Source organism: Xenopus laevis, chromosome 7L (assembly GCF_017654675.1).
Source record: "Xenopus laevis strain J_2021 chromosome 7L, Xenopus_laevis_v10.1, whole genome shotgun sequence".
NCBI lineage: Eukaryota > Metazoa > Chordata > Amphibia > Anura > Pipidae > Xenopus > Xenopus laevis.
The window spans coordinates 39000997-39018742 of record NC_054383.1 but is presented as its reverse complement, the minus strand read 5'-3'; the positions used below and the strand labels follow the sequence as shown (position 1 = coordinate 39018742).

At 40.0% G+C, this 17746-nt stretch overlaps 1 protein-coding gene across 1 annotated transcript; it reads left to right on the top strand.

Moving 5' to 3' along the window:
* The first annotated feature begins 3257 nt into the window (after window positions 1–3257).
* Window positions 3258–11901, top strand: tysnd1.L (trypsin like peroxisomal matrix peptidase 1 L homeolog). The gene is made up of 4 exons (XM_018225396.2): window positions 3258–4852; window positions 6495–6625; window positions 9617–9802; window positions 11489–11901. The coding sequence occupies exons 1-4, from the start codon at window positions 3621–3623 to the stop codon at window positions 11704–11706; spliced, it is 1767 nt and encodes a 588-aa protein (XP_018080885.1). The 5' UTR covers window positions 3258–3620; the 3' UTR covers window positions 11707–11901.
* The last annotated feature ends 5845 nt before the right edge of the window (window positions 11902–17746 follow it).

Sequence of the window (17746 nt, the reverse complement as noted above, 5' to 3'; positions counted from 1 at the left end):
ATTGAAGCCTTTCAATTTGCCTCAGAGGGAAAAAAAATGAATTCCTGACTCCAAGATGGCAATCATCTTGTACTATGAGCTATCTTCCATAACCCTGTATTCCCTTACTTGCTAAAAAGCTATCCAACCCCTTCTTAAAGCTATCTAATGTATCAGCCAGTACAACTGATTCAGGGAGAGAATTCCACATCTTCACAGCTCTCACTGTAAAAAACCCCTTCCGAATATTTAGCCGGAACCTCTTTCTTCTGTCAGCTGGAAAGACCTACTTGTAAATAAAGCATTACAGAGACTATTATATGATCCCCTTATATATTTATACAGTACATAGTATCATATCACCCCTTAAAGCGATACTGACAAGTTCCTATAAAAATCACAGTAATGTGTCAGTATCAAGTAGTTGCTGCACCCGGAATAGTTCCCCTCAAAGCAGACGACCCTCTGACACTTCTAATGGATCTTCTGCCTTGCTTCCGTGATGCTGTGCTGGGGGCGGAGTGATCTTTCCATATGCTGAAGTTCTGTTTTCATTTGTAATTATCCTATGGAAGGATTGTGCCGCCCCCAGACCAGTGTCACTGAAACAGCACAGAAGATCTTTTAGCAGTGTCAAAGGGTCGGGTCAACGCAGGTTCGCGGGGCTGGCGATGGCTTTGAGTGGAACTATTGCGGGTGCAGCACCTGATACTGACATGTTCCTATGATTTTTAAAGGATTGTGTCAGTATTGATTTTAGCGCCTCTTCTCCAGTGTGAACATCCCCAAATCTTTCCTCATAGCTAAGATTTTCCATACCTTTTACCAGCTTAGTTGCCCTTCTCTGTACCCTCTCTAATTCAATAATGTCCTGTTTGAGTGATGGAGACCAAAACTGTACGGCATATTCTAGATGGGGCCTTACAAGTGCTCTATACAGTGGAAGAATGACCCCCTCCTCGAGTGAATCTATGTCCCTTTTAATAAAGCTGAAGACCTTATTTGCCCTTGATGCTGCTGACCTGCATTGTTTTCTACAGCCAAGTTTATTATATATAAAGACGCCAAGCTCTGTCTCCATTATGGATTTGCCTAGTGCAGTCCCATTAAGGGTATAAGTGGATATTTTTTTTTTAACATATGTTTTTATTTATTTTCCAAATCAAATAAATAACAAAGTGGAAATTTGGAGGTATATAAATTATACAAAGAGAAAAGATTCCATTGTCAATACAAGCTTAGCGATTTATCTGAAAACCTGTCAAATTGCGAGTTAATGTAGATAGCTTGAATATGGGATTAATTACATCATAGTTTGAAAATAATTAACAAAGAAAGCCAGTGATGTAAAATAGTTTTCCTGGTTGCAGCAGTTAATCTTCTGCTAAGAGTCTCTCCAAACATGTAAGATTTAATTGTGTGTGGGGGGGGGTATTCCAAAAATTGCCCATGTTAATGTAAAGGGTGCAGTTTGTAGTGTTAGAGATTTCCAATATCCCTGAACTTCTCCCCATAATTTTGTGTACGAGGTCAGCTCTAGGTTGTCTGTATTTGTAGTACCTATATGATGTCTCCGAAGTGGTGTCAGATACGATTGATGTAGTATCTGTAGAGACATTCCTGATATTTACTAATAGAAAGCGTTTGCATAGTCTTTGTGTGAAATTGGAGTATCTTAGCAGCTTCTGTCTGCGAAATTATTGAGGTCCATTTGCTTATAAAATTATTTGGAGTTTCAATTAATAATGTGGTCCTAATTGTACGATAGATTTGAGATGTAGTCTTAACTGTAGTGCCTCTGGGCCATAATGTATTTATTGGGTTATTTTTATCAAACTGAGAAAGATGTTGTAGAGCTTTTGTAGCAAAATGTAGAATTTGAATAGAGAGTAGGTAGTACTCAGATAGAAATGGGAATTTCTGAGCTAAGTTCCCTTTGGTAATTATGGTGAATTTGTCCGTAGCAACATCTTTGATCAATCTCAAGTTTTGATTTTTCCAGTTCAGTAATTTTCTATTATTTTTCCCCATTGGAAATGTTGGTTTACCCATCCATGTGAGATAGATGGATTTGCCTGATGTGAGTTTAAATCTTTGCCTTACTGTATTCCAAGTTTTGTATGTGTCTATGAATAGGGGATGTTCATGCATATCTTGAGGAATGTCTTTTAGCTGAGAGTGGAGTAAGAAATTAAGACACAGGCCTCCTGTCAGTACTTGATCAAGTTCTGTTGAGGTATATACATTTCTATTGTAGATCCAATCACCTGTGAAACGTAAGAGTGATGCCTCATTGTATTCACGTATGTTTGGGAAATTTACCCCACCCATCCAGTTGTTGCAACTTAAACAGGCTTATCCTAGGTCTTTTTTGTTTCCATATAAAGGTGCGAAGTGTTTTGAGTAATCTTTTATTATCTAAGGGTTTTATGCTGTACGGTAACATCTGCAGTTGATATTGTATTTTGGGGAAAACAATCATTTTTATTAAATGAATTCTACCTAGAAATGTTAAGTTCAATGTCTCCCATTTTTTGAGTTCTTATTGTGTATTATCTATAGTATGGCGAATGTTTAATACCCAAAAATGTTATATGTGATCTTGCTAATGTAAATGGAAAGTCATTCCTGTTATTTGTTCCTTCGACACCAATATCCAGTGCTTCTGATTTAGTCCGATTTATTCGGAAGCCTGCAAATGTACTAAAGAGTTGGATGGTATCTAAAATTGCGGGCAATTCTGTTTGGGGATGTTGAATAAATAAGATATGATCTGCGAAATCTCCTTTTCTCCATTGTCTGTTTTAGTGACACAAGAAATAGTGGGGAATACCAAAGCTGTCCCCAACGTTGGGTGGACAAGAGGTCCTATGTGGAAGAGATCACTGCGGCTTGTAAAACCTTCCTGCCAAAGCAAGTGCCGAAAAGGTGTCAAAGTGGTAACATTTTGCATTGCGAGTATTCTGCCGAGGCTTGGTTACTGAACACCCACGATGTACAGAAATTCATAAGCACAGTGATTCCACCGCTCACCCCACAGAAATTCAGAGGCACACTGATCCCCCTCACCCTACAGAAATTCAGAGGTACAATGATCCCCATTACCGCTTTCCCATGTTTGAATTTGCCGCTCACTAATAGGTAATCAGCAGTGGAGCGGTCACATGGTAGGATCACATGACTGTGACGTCAGGTACTTTCCTAGGATAGGAACTAGCCGCTACCCACATCAAACGGCGACAGGTTCCAATTGACACGCCCACAAGCCCCTGCTAGCAGTGATTACGCAATGGAATCCAACCTGGACGAGGCGCAGCGCTGTACCGCAAGCTTATGATTCCTACTGCTATAGTAAAATTGCAATAAAACCACATAAATAAATAAATAACTAATTTCTCGGTGTGATTAACTTTCACATTAGTTACAGTCGCAAAACAAATCACTTCGTATCGCTCGTCTCTGCGTCTGAGGCGCGGACACCTGCCGTGTTCCTGCCTCAGTGTAGTCGTGACGTCACAGTATCGCGAGATGAGACATTCGCCGTGGAGCTGTCACACTGAAGCCAGGGACCTGGACTGACTGGTTGATGCGGGTTGTGGGTTAAGAAGTCCGTGAATGTTGGGCGGAATGATATTAAGGCAATGCTGGAAGCTGCAGAATGGAGTGGTTGCGTTGTAAGCACCGCTCGGGCCTCGCGAGACAAGAGACATGACAGAAGCTGCACGAATAAGGAGCCATCTATTGCTGAGAAGAGAAACCCATCTCTGTACCACACGGCACCTCAGAGAGAAAGTAATGGCCAGTGGAGCTGCAGTGGGGTCATCCTAGACACAAGCTTATCCCTAGTACTTTGTCATGGAGCCATTTTTTTCCCATTCCTTAAAAACAAAGAAAAGGAACTTTCAGGACCTAAAAACGACCTTCTCCTTGCTGAGGACTTTGTGTCAGATCTTCTAATACAAGTGGAATGCCCTTCCCTCCCTGGGACTAGTTCTGCTTCTAAAGCCAAGCTGAACAGTGAGGTCCTACAGCAGAGATCAGGCCTTGGGCTGGTACCCCTCTCAGATCCACCCCGCCTTCTAACCCACCAGCACCTCCATCGGGCTCAGCTCCTCATGCTGGTGCCATGCCCCGAATTTCAGATGGCATTTTCTAGATTGTTTAGTAAAGCAGAGGGCTGGGAGTTTTCCAGTGAAGAGGAGAAACATGAGTACGGGGAACTGCAGAAGGATTTGTCTTATCTGCATTGGTTTGCTCTCTTAAAGCTACAAAGTCCGCTCTCTGATGGACACAAGAAAATCACCTTTGTACCCTCCTCCAAACTTGAAAAAGGTTGTACAGTTATTGCTTGCGGATCCCCATTCGGTTCATTCTACCCAGATATCTTTCTGAATACCGTCAGTAAAGGTATTATCAGCAACGTAACCGGAGATAGAAATGTTGTACTTCTGACTGATGCCCGTTGCTTACCAGGTTCAGAAGGCGGTGGCATATTTGCTGCAGAAGGAGACTGCTTACGTTTGATTGGGATCATAGTGGTGCCACTTTGCTGGAAGGCTAATGAATGGGTAGGACTGACCGTGGCCTGTTCCATCAGCCACATCCTGGAGAATATTATGAAATCTTTATCCCTGACTAATGCATTGGAGGAAAACAACATGACTGCAACAAAACTGGAAGGCGTTTGTTCTCTTGATCTTCAAAAAGTTCCCAACTTAATAAAAAACCCAATTGCTTCTGTTGTTCTAGTAGATTCAGGGCAAGTCTGGGGATCTGGTGTCTTGGTGAGCCCAAAGGTAGTTTTGACATGTCGGCATGTGATAAGAAATGCCTCCAGGGTATCTGTGAAAATCAGACATCCTACCTCTGAAAAGTAGGTAACAGATTTTTCTCATGTTCTGGTTATTATTTCATTTTTTATACTTATGAACTACTTCCTGTTAAATGCTTTACCTCTGGCGATTTAGATTCTAGCCGGCGGGAAGGCAGTTAGGCGAGATTAGTCGCCAAAGAAGAGCCGATTTGTTAGTCACCGGGCTACTAATCTCCACGAATCTCAACGTGTGTCTCTTCCCTAAAGCTGAAGTACATAAAAAAAATCACTGTTTACTTTAATTAAGTAAAACTGTTACAACTTGTATTGCACAAAATACCCAATTGAAACCTATCTCCTATTTGTAATCCGTGGGAAAAAGCTTTCTGACTCTACGAGAAGATTCGGGGAGATTAGTCGCCCGGTGACACATCGCCCCTTCTTCAGGCGACCATACTCCCTGAACTGCGTCCCCGCCGGCTAGAATCTAAATCGCCGACGGGGTGGCACTTCATTTGAAGTTGCCCAAAGTTTTCTCGTGAGGCAACTTCGGGTAACTACGGAAAACAAAGAGCTCCTAGTGCCATCCCATCCACGATTTAGGTTCTAGCCGGCAGGGACGCAGTTTGGGGAGATTAGTCGCCCGAAGAGAGGCGATTTGTCGCCGAGCGACTAAATCTCCCCGAATATTCTCATCTGTCTCTGCCTAAAGAAGCCAATTGGACCAGTCCCTGGATAAGCTTGCTCTAAGAATTGAAAGAGTTTGCTAAAAAGGCATGCAACTATTTATTGAATCTCATGTATCTGCCAGTGCAACCACTATAGGAAGAGAAATCAATAACTTTACAGCTCTCACTGTAAAAAAAAAAATCTCTGATCTAAACACCAAAAAATGAATTGATGTAAGCTATAACTGGCCATACACAAATACATTAAAGCTGCCATTCCATCCCCTTCAGACTGGGTCTGAGCAGCATCCCCTCTCCTTGCATTTTCTTCCTTTCTCTCTTTCTACTTGTTCTGCTATGTAATGTATAACTGAAAATGTTGAATAAAAACGTTAAAAAATACAGCATTTTGATAATATACACCTGTAAATTAAGCATGAGACATCCCCACACCCTGTAGATACACTCAAGTCAACAATGTCAGCCCAACATCGAATAAGTGCAGCACCATTAAAGGGAACTGGATGATGCAATTGTGCCCACAAGTCAGTGAAGGCTTCAGTTTGTCCCCATGTGTGTGCGCAGGTTATTATCTTGCTGAAAAAGTTGGAATGGTGTAGGAAGCATGGAATTGTCAAGAATAGCATTGTTTGATGCAGATGTACCTATTTCAATGATAGGTATAGCTTAAATAGCAAATTCCGGTGATTAGAAATGGTGCCTTCATATTTTTTCCATAAATTAAAGTTTACAAACAAAGTACCTGTATTTGAATGTTGCTGCTGACTTTAGAAATTGAGTGCTCCTCTCTTGAGTGGTACATTCTTTTACTCTAATACATATTTCAAACTGGCATATTCCTTTTATTTCTTAAATCTGTTCCTGAATGGATTTTAACACCCCCTCAGATTTCAGCAGATCATTTTTATATATATATAGCAGTGTTAGAGAGTAATGCAAAATATACAATATAATATGTATCAGGAATTTGTGCATATTTTTCAACTTTTCTATATATATCTCCATGTTTCTAGGTTACAGGTGCTCAGCGGCCAAGTAGTGTTTTCTACACAGGAATCCTCTCCTTATGATGTGGCAGTGGTGGAACTCGACGACTTGATTCCTGGGATTCCTGAGCTTGTTTTGGCATCTAAATATTGCACAGGTATGTTTCTATTAATACGCGATTTCCACAAAGTATAAATCATGTACTTAACAATCTACTGTTGTCTAACTAGAACTTCCAAAAATCCTCTGCTTTATGGCTGAAAACCTTTATACCTCTTTAAATAAATGGTAAAAGTACAAAGTACTGTTCCAACATGTCTTGCAGTGACTGAAATGGCTTGTGCAAGTTTACATGAAGGGTTATGATGCAAGACACTTTTATAGATTCAACTAGGAACTATGGCCAAACTGTGAAATGGATATAAAATTATGTTGTAGGCATTTCATGACAACTCTCAGCACAACCTTCTAACATGTCTCTAAAACGTTCCTGGTTTTTAATTCCTAATTAAAACACGTATGGGAACCATTAACCGGAAACCCATTATCCAGAACGTTACGAATTACGGAAAGTTCGTCTCCCATAGATTCCATTTTATTCAAATAATCCAAATTTTTAAAAATTATTTTTCTCTGTAAGGACACACCCCTGTAATAATAAAACAGTAGCTTTTACTTGATCCAAACTAAGATATAATTAATCCTTATTGGAAGCAAAACTGCTTATTGGGTTTATTTAATGTTTAAATGATTTTCTAGTAGACTTATGGTATCAAGATCCAAATTATGGAAAGATCTGTTATCCGGAAAACTCCAGGTCCTGATCATTCTGGATAACAGGTCCCAGTGGAGTAATTAGATATTGCTGGGCCCCACAGCAAATTATTTTTCATGCCCCCAAAATGTCTAGAGTTTCACTTGTTTTACCAATATTTCTAATGAAAGTTTGTCCTAATGGGTCTGCATCACAACTGTCCTCATATGTTTGTGATCCACTATATTGGCAGTATTTTTTTTGGTATGTGAATGAAAATCTGTTCAGCCCATTGTAGGAAGGTAAATGTTTTGCTCACCTTTACTTCCAACAGTACCCACAAGGGTTAAGCCAGCCAATGGCCCTGTTTTTCAGTTCGGAGGGGGAGCTGTTTCCCTTTCCAGGTTCAAAGTTTCCTGGCAACTCTGTAGTTGGCCAGGGATAGAGGTAAATCATCATGTGCTCGGTCTCATTCTTTGTATTCCCACTTGCTAGAGGGGGGTGGTTGGTGCCAGAAGGACCCGAGGTGGAGGTAGGCCTCACTAGGGGTAGACCATGATAGGAAAGATCTTTTATAACTAGGAATGAAAGGTGTGATCAAGATAATTAAAGGAGAACTAAGCCCCCAACAAAAGTCCCCATCCACAGCCATCAAATGAGCTCCCTCCCCACAGTCTATTTCAATATTACAGAGCCAGAAATTCTGGTTGTATGTAGAGGTCAGCTTTACTATTAGAGGCACTGTTTATTGAAATAGACTCTGTGGGGAGGGGGCTCATTTGATGGCTGTGGATGGGGACTTTTGTTGGGGGGTAGTTCTCCCGTAAACAGCCAAAGGCTCCACCGAGGAAGCCAGAAGGATTAAGGAGAATTAGGAGATTGATGGAGTAAGGCACCACTGTCAGCTTCCGCTTGTGCTGGGTTTATAAATTAGTATTATCTTTGGCTGTCTGCAACTGCTATGCCTCTGGTATATTATTTAGTAGAAGAAATTGTCTGAAGTATCTTTGAAGTGATTGATGATTGTACCATCCGCGCAGTTGTACCAAAAAGATTGCGCCTCAGTTTTAGTGACATTTATTAGAGATTTTCAAAACTTTTCAAAAACAAGTTGCTATTGAAAGCAGCATTTGCGTAACTCTTTACATTTTAAACAGTGTTTCAAAAGTCTTCGTTCCCCAGCAAAGACAGGTCTGTGAATCAGCTGCCTTGTTTTACATTGTAACAGTCTGAGCCATCAGGACAGAGAATAGAAAGCAACATACAAAACTACTTGTAACAGTAATACGTATACTAATAACTTTAAAACCATAGAAAATGTGTAATGAATGTATATTGCAAAGATTGCAAAGTATTGCTTAGAATTATGTTTTCTTTTATTAGGCGAAAAAGTTTTTGGGGTGACATTCCCATCCTGCTAAAAGGTCACTCATTTTTTTAGTTACTTTTAGTCATTTATATATGTTTGACCCAATGCATATAGTGCACCTATTAATATTTACTAAGAGATTATGCTTTTTTGCCACTAGATGGAGCAGTAGTGCAAGTAAAGGAGAAGGAAAAGCTAAAACTAAGTAAGCTTTATCAGAAAGGTCTATATAAACCAGTAAACCCTCAACGTAATGTTGCTCTGAGTCCTCTGCCAAAAGAAATACAGCATTTCTTTCCTTCTATTGTGTACACATGGGCTTCTGTATCAGACTTCCTGCTATCAGCAGAAACCTCCAAGGCTAGGACATGAGCATGCTCAGTTTGCTCCTCTCTCCCCCTACCTTTCCCCCCTCCCTTCTGTAATCTGAGCCCAGAGCTATGAGTGAGCATGGGGAGACTCAGGCAGGAAGTGATGTCACACCAAGCTAAAATGGTAGCTACTATCGTAAACAAACAGAGAGAGCTTCTAGAGCTGTTTACTCAGGAAATGTAAAGCATTCTGCAGAATAAATATAGTGTTATTGCTTGCACTATTGTGGCTAATCTATTGGCAATAAACTGCTTCGGTAGCTTTCCTTCTCCTTTAATAAGGGCACAAGACTTGCAACTAGTGATGGGCGAATCTGATCCTTTTCGCTTTGCTAAAAATTTGCGATACAGTGAAAAATCGACATGCATTGAAGTCTATTTGACCCGTGACAAATTTTTAAACCATTGGAGTCTATGGGTGTAATTTCTGCGGCACAGCTTTGCAAAAATTTTTACTTATAACTACTTGCAACCACGGAAATGAAAGGTGTCCCCCATGAAAAAAGTGGTGTGACCCCCAAACCCTATTGCATAAAATGCTACAATAATATCAAACTTGAGATTTCTATGGTTGCTAATTCTGTTTATTTTATGTATATGTTGTTTACATATTTTATGTATATACACACTGTTCCTCTTTCCTTATATATACAGGTATGGATGTGCTTATCTGGGGATATGGGGCCTTTGGTGAGAGCTGTGGTCCTTCTGCAACCTCTGGTGTCCTATCATCTGTGATTTGCATTGGGGATGTTCCTGTTATGCTACAAACAACCTGTGCTGTTCATGGCGGTTCAAGTGGAGGCCCCGTGTTTTCTGCTCAGACTGGAGAACTACTTGGTAATAAATGTTCACAAGTTCTTGTTAGAGCTGTTGCTACAGTTTTGTAAACTATAAAAACAGTTCTGTTTAAGTACTGTGTACTGTGATTTAATAATCAAGTACAAAGGCCTGTCACTATGTACTCACCCAGGTTCTATCACTAATACTATAAGCATACAATAGAGAGGGAATTAATCAGTGCACATTCCCTCTTATCTGGTATAGTATCTGTGCAAGTGCATATATTTTCAAAAACAGGGGTTTTAAGTTACAGAGTTATGGTTATTAAATTGTAAAGTCACCATACCACATTAAATGGGACTTATCTCGAAAATGTAATATAAGCTTCATCTCACTGAATAAGACACTTTCTAAATATAATCAATTAAAAATTCTGTACTGTTTATAAAATAATCAAGTTACTCTAAAGTATCACACTCTCAACAATATGTAACTCTTAATGCTCCCATCATGCAGAGGTCTGGGCCTGATTTTGATTGACAGGTAGGTCTAATATGTCTTTTAGTGTGGGGGCTCCTTTCCTAGTAGATGTTTTAGACCTAACTCAAATAACCAACTCCAGCACAAACAAAAGCTGACAAAATAACTGACTCTACCAAACACCCTGCATGCAGCAAAACAGGATTTCCATCAGAGCCAGTTATTTTAAAAGAGCGAGCTCTAATACATCTTCTAGGGGAGTTGTCACACCCCCAAAGGATGTGTTAGAGCTACCTGTCAATCAAAAAGTGACTCCACCTACTGCATGAAATGAAAAGAAAGAAAGACAGCTTGCCGAGTGTGGTACAGTACTTGATTTTTTCATAAACAGTACAGAATGTTTAATTGATTATATTTAGAAAATGCCTTATTTTAGTCAGATGAAGCTTATATTAAATTTTTATTGTTGCGATAGTTCTCCATTAAAGTAAACCCCATATGATGATCCTATTTACCTTGAGTCATATGGATGCTACGGACCATATGGATGCTATGAGACCAATGCCTTGGTAAGGAGACACTTTTCCCAAGAAATGCAATCATGCAGGTAGAATCCAGCCTATAAAAAATATAGCCCGAAGTAAAAACCTGTGTTTTTGAAAATATATGCTTTTTCACAGATAAGGGAATGTGCATTGATCAGTCCCCTCTCCTTTGTATGCTTGTAGCTAATTTGACCAGATCATTTGCTCTTCCATTGTGCTTATATATTTGTGTTCATCACAAATTGGGCAGTGTATGAGTCCCCCCAATGGGCTTCCCCGATCGATATCTGGCTGAAAGTTGATGATGATTGGGCATGGTTAAAAACCCCTTCGGATTGAGGACTGCATCATTTTGTTAATGTGGTCCTCAATCCGACTGTGTGTGTGCTCATCATTGTTATCCAATCGTTGGGCCCTAGGGCCCACGATCGGATCAGCCCAATATTGCTGTGTAATATTTTACCTCTTGATTCTTCTGTTTTTAAAGGAAGATTTTTTTTCTTATTGGTTAGGACTCCAAACCAGCTGCAAAGCATCTAAGCATGAATGCATCAAGATGCAATAGAACCAGCCTTGGAGGCACACTTTGTCTAATAGACAGACACAAAATGCCCTAACGTTCCCATAAACCTCATACTGAAATAATTGTAAAGTTCCACTCCATTAATCCAACAAGTTACAAATGTGTTTTGAGATAATGTCATGTTTGTCTGTTTAGGTATTGTTGCGAGTAACACAAGGGATAATACAACTGGGGCCACCTATCCTCATCTTAACTTCAGCATTCCAATTATTATTCTCCAAGCAGCACTACAGAGATACAAACTACTTGGAGATTTACGCAGCTTTCAAGAGTTAAACAATGTCAGCCGCGCAGTCAGAAACGTGTGGCGTCTTCAGAGAAACCCAGAAAGAGTTTTGCCCAGTAAGCTTTGATACACAATTGTGCTGAGGCTGATTTTCTTAAAACAATTTCTCTCTTCATCTTAACTTGTGCCTACCCTCATCTCTTTATGTAGCAGTCACCCATATAATTTATATCATTAATTGTTGCTTAACCCAACTACATTTACTCAATCTTGCTCATCTAGAGTGATTTTTCTTATGGCAAATAAATATATTTTAAGAATAGTAAACAAGTGAATCGCTGTTTCAATGTTCAATGTGTGATGTTTCATATTCTTTCTTCCCTCCATTCCCCCCTCAGGACCCTTTAGTCTCTAGAGACCTGTTATAGCAGAAAACATAGATATTGCTCTGTTTCAATAAATTATTTCCTTGTAAGACAGTATTTCCATGACAATACATTATGAACTGCCTGTCAAATTGCACTTTAAAATATTCATGCAGCCAACAAAAAGCAACGTGTCGTGCTGTGTACATGACTTCTCATAAATATAAATGCTATATGGAGCCTCCTGAGCATTCAGAGCCAAGCAGAAACTGACATTTTTCCTTTAGCTATCAAATAATTTGAGCAGAAACCATATTATTTCTATTAATAGATATAGAATAATCATAATGCCACTCAACTGTTTCAAGAGTCAGTAATAAAGTAAAAGTAGAACAAAAAAACACATTTAACAGCAATTTAATATGTAGCATTTACATCTATCAGTCTGCACTTGTTTCCCTGCTGTGAAGCTGATGTTTAGCAGTTTATTTAATGGGTGACATGAACCCATTCAGCTACCCATGGACGAGTTTGTACGAGTGTTTCATATTCTTTAGAAGCCCAGACAACCTGAAAACTAAAACAAGAAAAAAAACCTGCAGTCAGTGAGTGCAAGCTACAAAGGACCAGAGTTTATAGTTATTCTCATCCTTTATTAGGCTCATATTTGAAGTCCTGGAATGCCGGTTACATTATGGAAATCTCTTCTTCAGTTTAATGGAGCAATATACTTTCTACGTACATTTTATTTGAATTTGGGGAGGCAGCATCTGCCTAAAAACATGTTAGGGCTCCTGCCTCCACACCAGTGAAATTCAGAAAGAGAACTGCCATTATTGTGATGACGTGTAATAACAACTCAGGTTGGTACAAAGCCTTTCCTATGGCAGATGTTGCACAGTGAACCTTTGAAGAAACCTTAATCAATGAAAAATCCTAGGCACAGCCCACCATTCTCAATCATTCTCTATCATCACTTATGTAGTAATTGGCACTGGTACTTCCTGCTGTGAGTCCAATATCTGCCTCCTGAGATTTTGGTTGTGTGAGCTTAGGGCAAGTGAACTTTGGAGAAGCCGCACACCACACACTCCCAAAGGTTCTTATCCTGGTGCCCAGTGATAGAGGAATCGGCCACCTCACAACAAGGGTAAGAAGAATTTCACTGGCACACAGGAGTTGCAGTAGCAGGGCAAGCCCTTGCAATTTTATTATGCAGTAGTGCAACGTTTCGGGGTCAGGCCCCTTTGTCAAGCATGACCCCGAAACGTTGCACTACTGCATAATAAAATTGCAAGGGCTTGCCCTGCTACTGCAACTCCTGTGTGCCAGTGAAATTCTTCTTACCAGTGTGAGCTTAGGGACCTTTTCATTTAAAATATATGGTTAGAATTTCACTCGATAATATAGAGCACAATTGGGTTGAATTCATCCGACCCTCAACTTTAACAAGTGCCTCAATACCTGAACTAGCCACACAGCCCCACAACATAATGGGACCTCCTCCAACGTTTCCTGATTACATTCCTTACAATTGAAACTGACAGTTTAAACCTCTGAGATAGCTTTTTGTAACCTTCCCCTAAACCATGAAACTGAACAATCTTTGTTTTCAGATCTTTTGAGAGTTGCTTTGAGGATTCCATGCTGTCACTCTTCAGAGGAGAGTCAAACAGAAGCACAACTTGCAATTGGCCACCTCAAATACCTTTTCAAGGGTATTGAAGCCTTAACGAGCTAATCCAACCAATTTGGTGTTGCCAGTAATCAGTATTGAGCAGTTACATGCATTCAAATTAGCAAGATTACAAGGGTACCCACATTTTTGCGCAGCCAGTTATACACATTTGATTTAATTTTACATAACTGAATACTGATTCTTTGTTCAGAAAACACCCCAGTACTCCGATGTTCCTGGGAAGTGAAAGATATACCACTGTTATCTTTTTTGTTCAAAGTGGAGAAAATTATTATGCAGGCTGAGAGGGGTTCCCAAACTTTTTCACATGACTGTAAATAACCTCAGGCACAACCTAAAGCCAGGGGGATGCTATGGGCAGCAAAGTGAATGAAAAAGGTGCTAAAACTGAACTGAATGATAAACTGCTATACAGCTTAGTGACAATAGCAATAGGACAAGTAAAACTATAATAAAGTGTAAGTACTACTGGTCTGTGTTACACAAGGTTCTGCCCCAATTCTCCTCTCTGCAGGTTGGAAGCCTTCCAGGGCCCCTGGTGAAGTTACACAATATTTCTGCATATTGCTAGTGATGAGTGAATCTGAATCTAATTTTTGATGCGAAACTTGGTGAAAAATGTTGTTAATCACTACATATTACACATTTAAAGATCTGACCTGTGCCTCAGTATGGGCTAAATTGCCTTAGCTCTTACAACAATGTGAAAAAGTGAAGTTCCAGGGTCTCATTTATCATGTGAAACATGAGTTAGAAATGTAATACCCAGCCTACTTCTTTAGGAGAATTCATTATCTTGTCTGGCAGGATTGATGACTGCTTTGCTCTCTGTGAACATCATTTTTATTTTGTTTATGTAAAAGCAATGGCTGTAGACTTGAAAAGTATTAATAAAGTAGATGAACAGTTCAGATATTTTGTGCACCTTGTCTTTTATCATGTCCTTCTCCTTCTACCTGAGGTAACTATGTATAGCTGGCTGTTTAGCTTTAGGGAAACATTATTTCCAAGTGCGTCTGCCATAAATTTCTTTCCTTGACCTTTGTGTAAGCACCTAAACTAGTAGGGGTTCTTCTCTCCAACAGATCCCTTTTTTGCAGGATGGACCTGACATCCCTGTGTTTCATATTATGTCTGCCAAGTCATACAAACCAAAATGCTACCAGCTTTATTTGGACTTTACTTATTCCCTTCCTAATGAGCCCTCAGACAGAGAATGTATTTTTCATTGGTGGGGTCAGTGACACCAAATCCAGATGGCATTTAAAATTGCAAGCTGTAGAGATACAGAATATAACGTTATCCTTAAGGCAATTATTCATTTAGTGTCTCTCTGGTGATGAGCTGGTATGAGGCTACCTTCTACAAAATGTACAAAGAACCAGACTGGACTGAGGCTCTCAAACAGGCAGTAGCACTGATAGCAGGTGAAGTACAAGAGGCAGTGGTCAGCAGGCAGAGGTCAAAACCAGATAAGACAAGTTAATCAGAGGCCAAGATACCAAATAAGAGGTCCATAGAGCAAGATCAAGCAAGGTAATTGTTTGTGTATCATTGTACTGGGACCTCTGTGGTGGCAAGGTAGGTGTCAGTGCTCCCACGTCATCACCATTGACCTTTATTAGCCGTTTCCCAAAGGTAGGTTTATATCTTAACAAACTATCTTAAAGTGGACCTGTCACCCAGACACAAAAATCTGTATAATAAAAGTCCTTTTAAAATTAAACATGAAATCCAATTTCTGTTTTTTATTAAAGGGGTGGTTCACCTTCAAACTACTAGTTGGTTTCAGATAGATCACCAGAAATAACAACTTTTTCCAATGACTTTCTATTTTCTATGTGTGACTGTTTTTCTAATATTGAAGTGTAAAGTGTCATTTCTCTCCTTCTGAAGCAGCTCTGGGAGGGGGGTCGCCGATCCTGTAAACTGTTCTAAATTGATACATTTAGTTGATACATTTCTTATCTTTGTCCCTGCTGAGCAGAATCTCTGGGTTTCATTACAGGCAGCTGGTAGAATTGATACAATAGTTGCTAATACTCCAGAGTTGCTGCTGAGAAATGTATCAACTCAATGTTGCAAAATTGTAACAGTTTAGAGTCTGCACCTGAATTACTGAGCTGCCAGACTCAAACAGCAGAGACACGAACATTCAACTTTAAACTTAGATTTTGGAAAAAACGTAAAAAAAATAAATAATGGAAAGTAATTGAAAAAAGTCTTTATTTCTGGGGAACAATTCAAAAACAACTGAATTGAAAAAGTGTGTTTGGAAGGTGAACAACCCCTTTAACCCTTTAAGTGCCACAGAACGTAGAATCTACGTTCTGTGGATCAAAGGACCAAAGTGCCACAGATCGTAGATTCTACGTTCTGCAGCACTTCCGGGTTTGCGAGCGGAGGAGCGGCTGTTAGAGCCGCTCGCTCCGCTCCTCCACGATCCCCTGCCCCTAGGCAACGAGCAGAGCAGGGGATCGAGTGGCCCCTGGGGCGCGATCGCCCAGGGGCCCAAAAACAGCAGCAGGCACGTGTTACTTACGTGTCCTGCTGCTGCAGCCTACACCGCGCCGTCGATCTCCGCCCCCACAGCACAGAGACAGGAACCACGTCGCAGATGTCTTCCAGGGGCTCTTCCTGATCGCCTGCAACAGTCTCCAGCGACTTTTTCAGGTTAGTGCAACAATTACACACACAAACACACCAACACACACTTATTACAGTAATATACACTTAGATTCACACTTACACACACTTACACATACATTTTTGGGGATTGGGGGGGTCACTTACACTCACTGCACTTACACACACGTGCACACGCACACACGCGCACATAACATGTAATTTACCATTTGTACACACGCACACGCACATACATGGCATTGTGGCTTTTTTTTTTTTTTCTTATCGCATCGTCTCTTTTTTTGGCTGAAAAAAATGTTTTATTGCCATTACGAATAGCGTATTCGCTAAACGTACTGTGCAATATCTTTTGTATGTTATTTCGGTGATAATATTGCAATTTTGGGTATTTTGGTGCATTTTTAGCCATTTTATTGAATTTTTAGCCATTTTATTGCATTTTCAGCTCTGCGTATGTTGTGTTCACTTGTTTCTAGCCGTATAACCTGTTTGGCCCAGCTAAAATATTCAAACTGTGATTCTGACGGCCGATAACACTAGTCTGGAAAAAAAAACATTGATTTTTGTGGTTTTATTGGATTTTTTTGCATTTCACTCTTTACTGCCTTATTTTGTTTTGCCTTGTAAATTTTATCTACTATATATCCATTTGGGGGTCTCTGTGCGCCACATAGTTTGGTATATCTATGCATATTGGGCATCAAAGTGTTCAGTAGACCCCTGGCGTTCATATTTAGGATGTTTTATGCTGATACGTTACGAAATGTGTGGCATATAATGGGGTAAAATTCAAGCTTTGTGACGATTTTCAGAAATTTGATAAAAACCGTTATGTTCAGCATTGCTTTGCAGTTTGGCAGTTTGCAGTAGAAACACTTATTTACCCATATTGGATTCGTCAGAACGTGTACTTTCTGAAAATATATGGTTTTCTGGGGTCTCTGTACTGTTAGGGGGGTCTAATTTCGCATAATACACACACCAGGTGCTCATATTGCAGCAGCCAGCGCGTCAGCCGTGAAAATGTATATACACTATTGTCATTTGGGGGTCATTGTGCGCCACATAGTTTGGTATATCTAGGCATATTGGGCATCAAAGTGTTCAGTAGACCCCTGGCGTTCATATTTAGGATGTTTTATGCTGATAAGTTACGAAATGTGTGGCATATAATGGGGTAGAATTCAAGCTTTGTGACGATTTTCAGAAATTTGATAAAAACCGTTATGTTCAGCATTGCTTTGCAGTTTGGCAGTTTGCAGTAGAAACACTTATTTACCCATATTGGATTCGTCAGAACGTGTACTTTCTGAAAATATATGGTTTTCTGGGGTCTCTGTACTGTTAGGGGGGTCTAATTTCGCATAATACACACACCAGGTGCTCATATTGCAGCAGCCAGCGCGTCAGCCGTGAAAATGTATATACACTATTGTCATTTGGGGGTCATTGTGCGC

Excerpts from the sequence above, each read along its gene's own strand:
- tysnd1.L (XM_018225396.2), top strand. The coding sequence starts at position 3,621 with ATGCTGGAAGCTGCAGAATGGAGTGGTTGCGTTGTAAGCACCGCTCGG. Across the intron at positions 4,853-6,494 it reads AGACATCCTACCTCTGAAAA|GTTACAGGTGCTCAGCGGCC; the intron begins GTAGGTAACAGA and ends CCATGTTTCTAG. Across the intron at positions 9,803-11,488 it reads TCAGACTGGAGAACTACTTG|GTATTGTTGCGAGTAACACA; the intron begins GTAATAAATGTT and ends TTGTCTGTTTAG.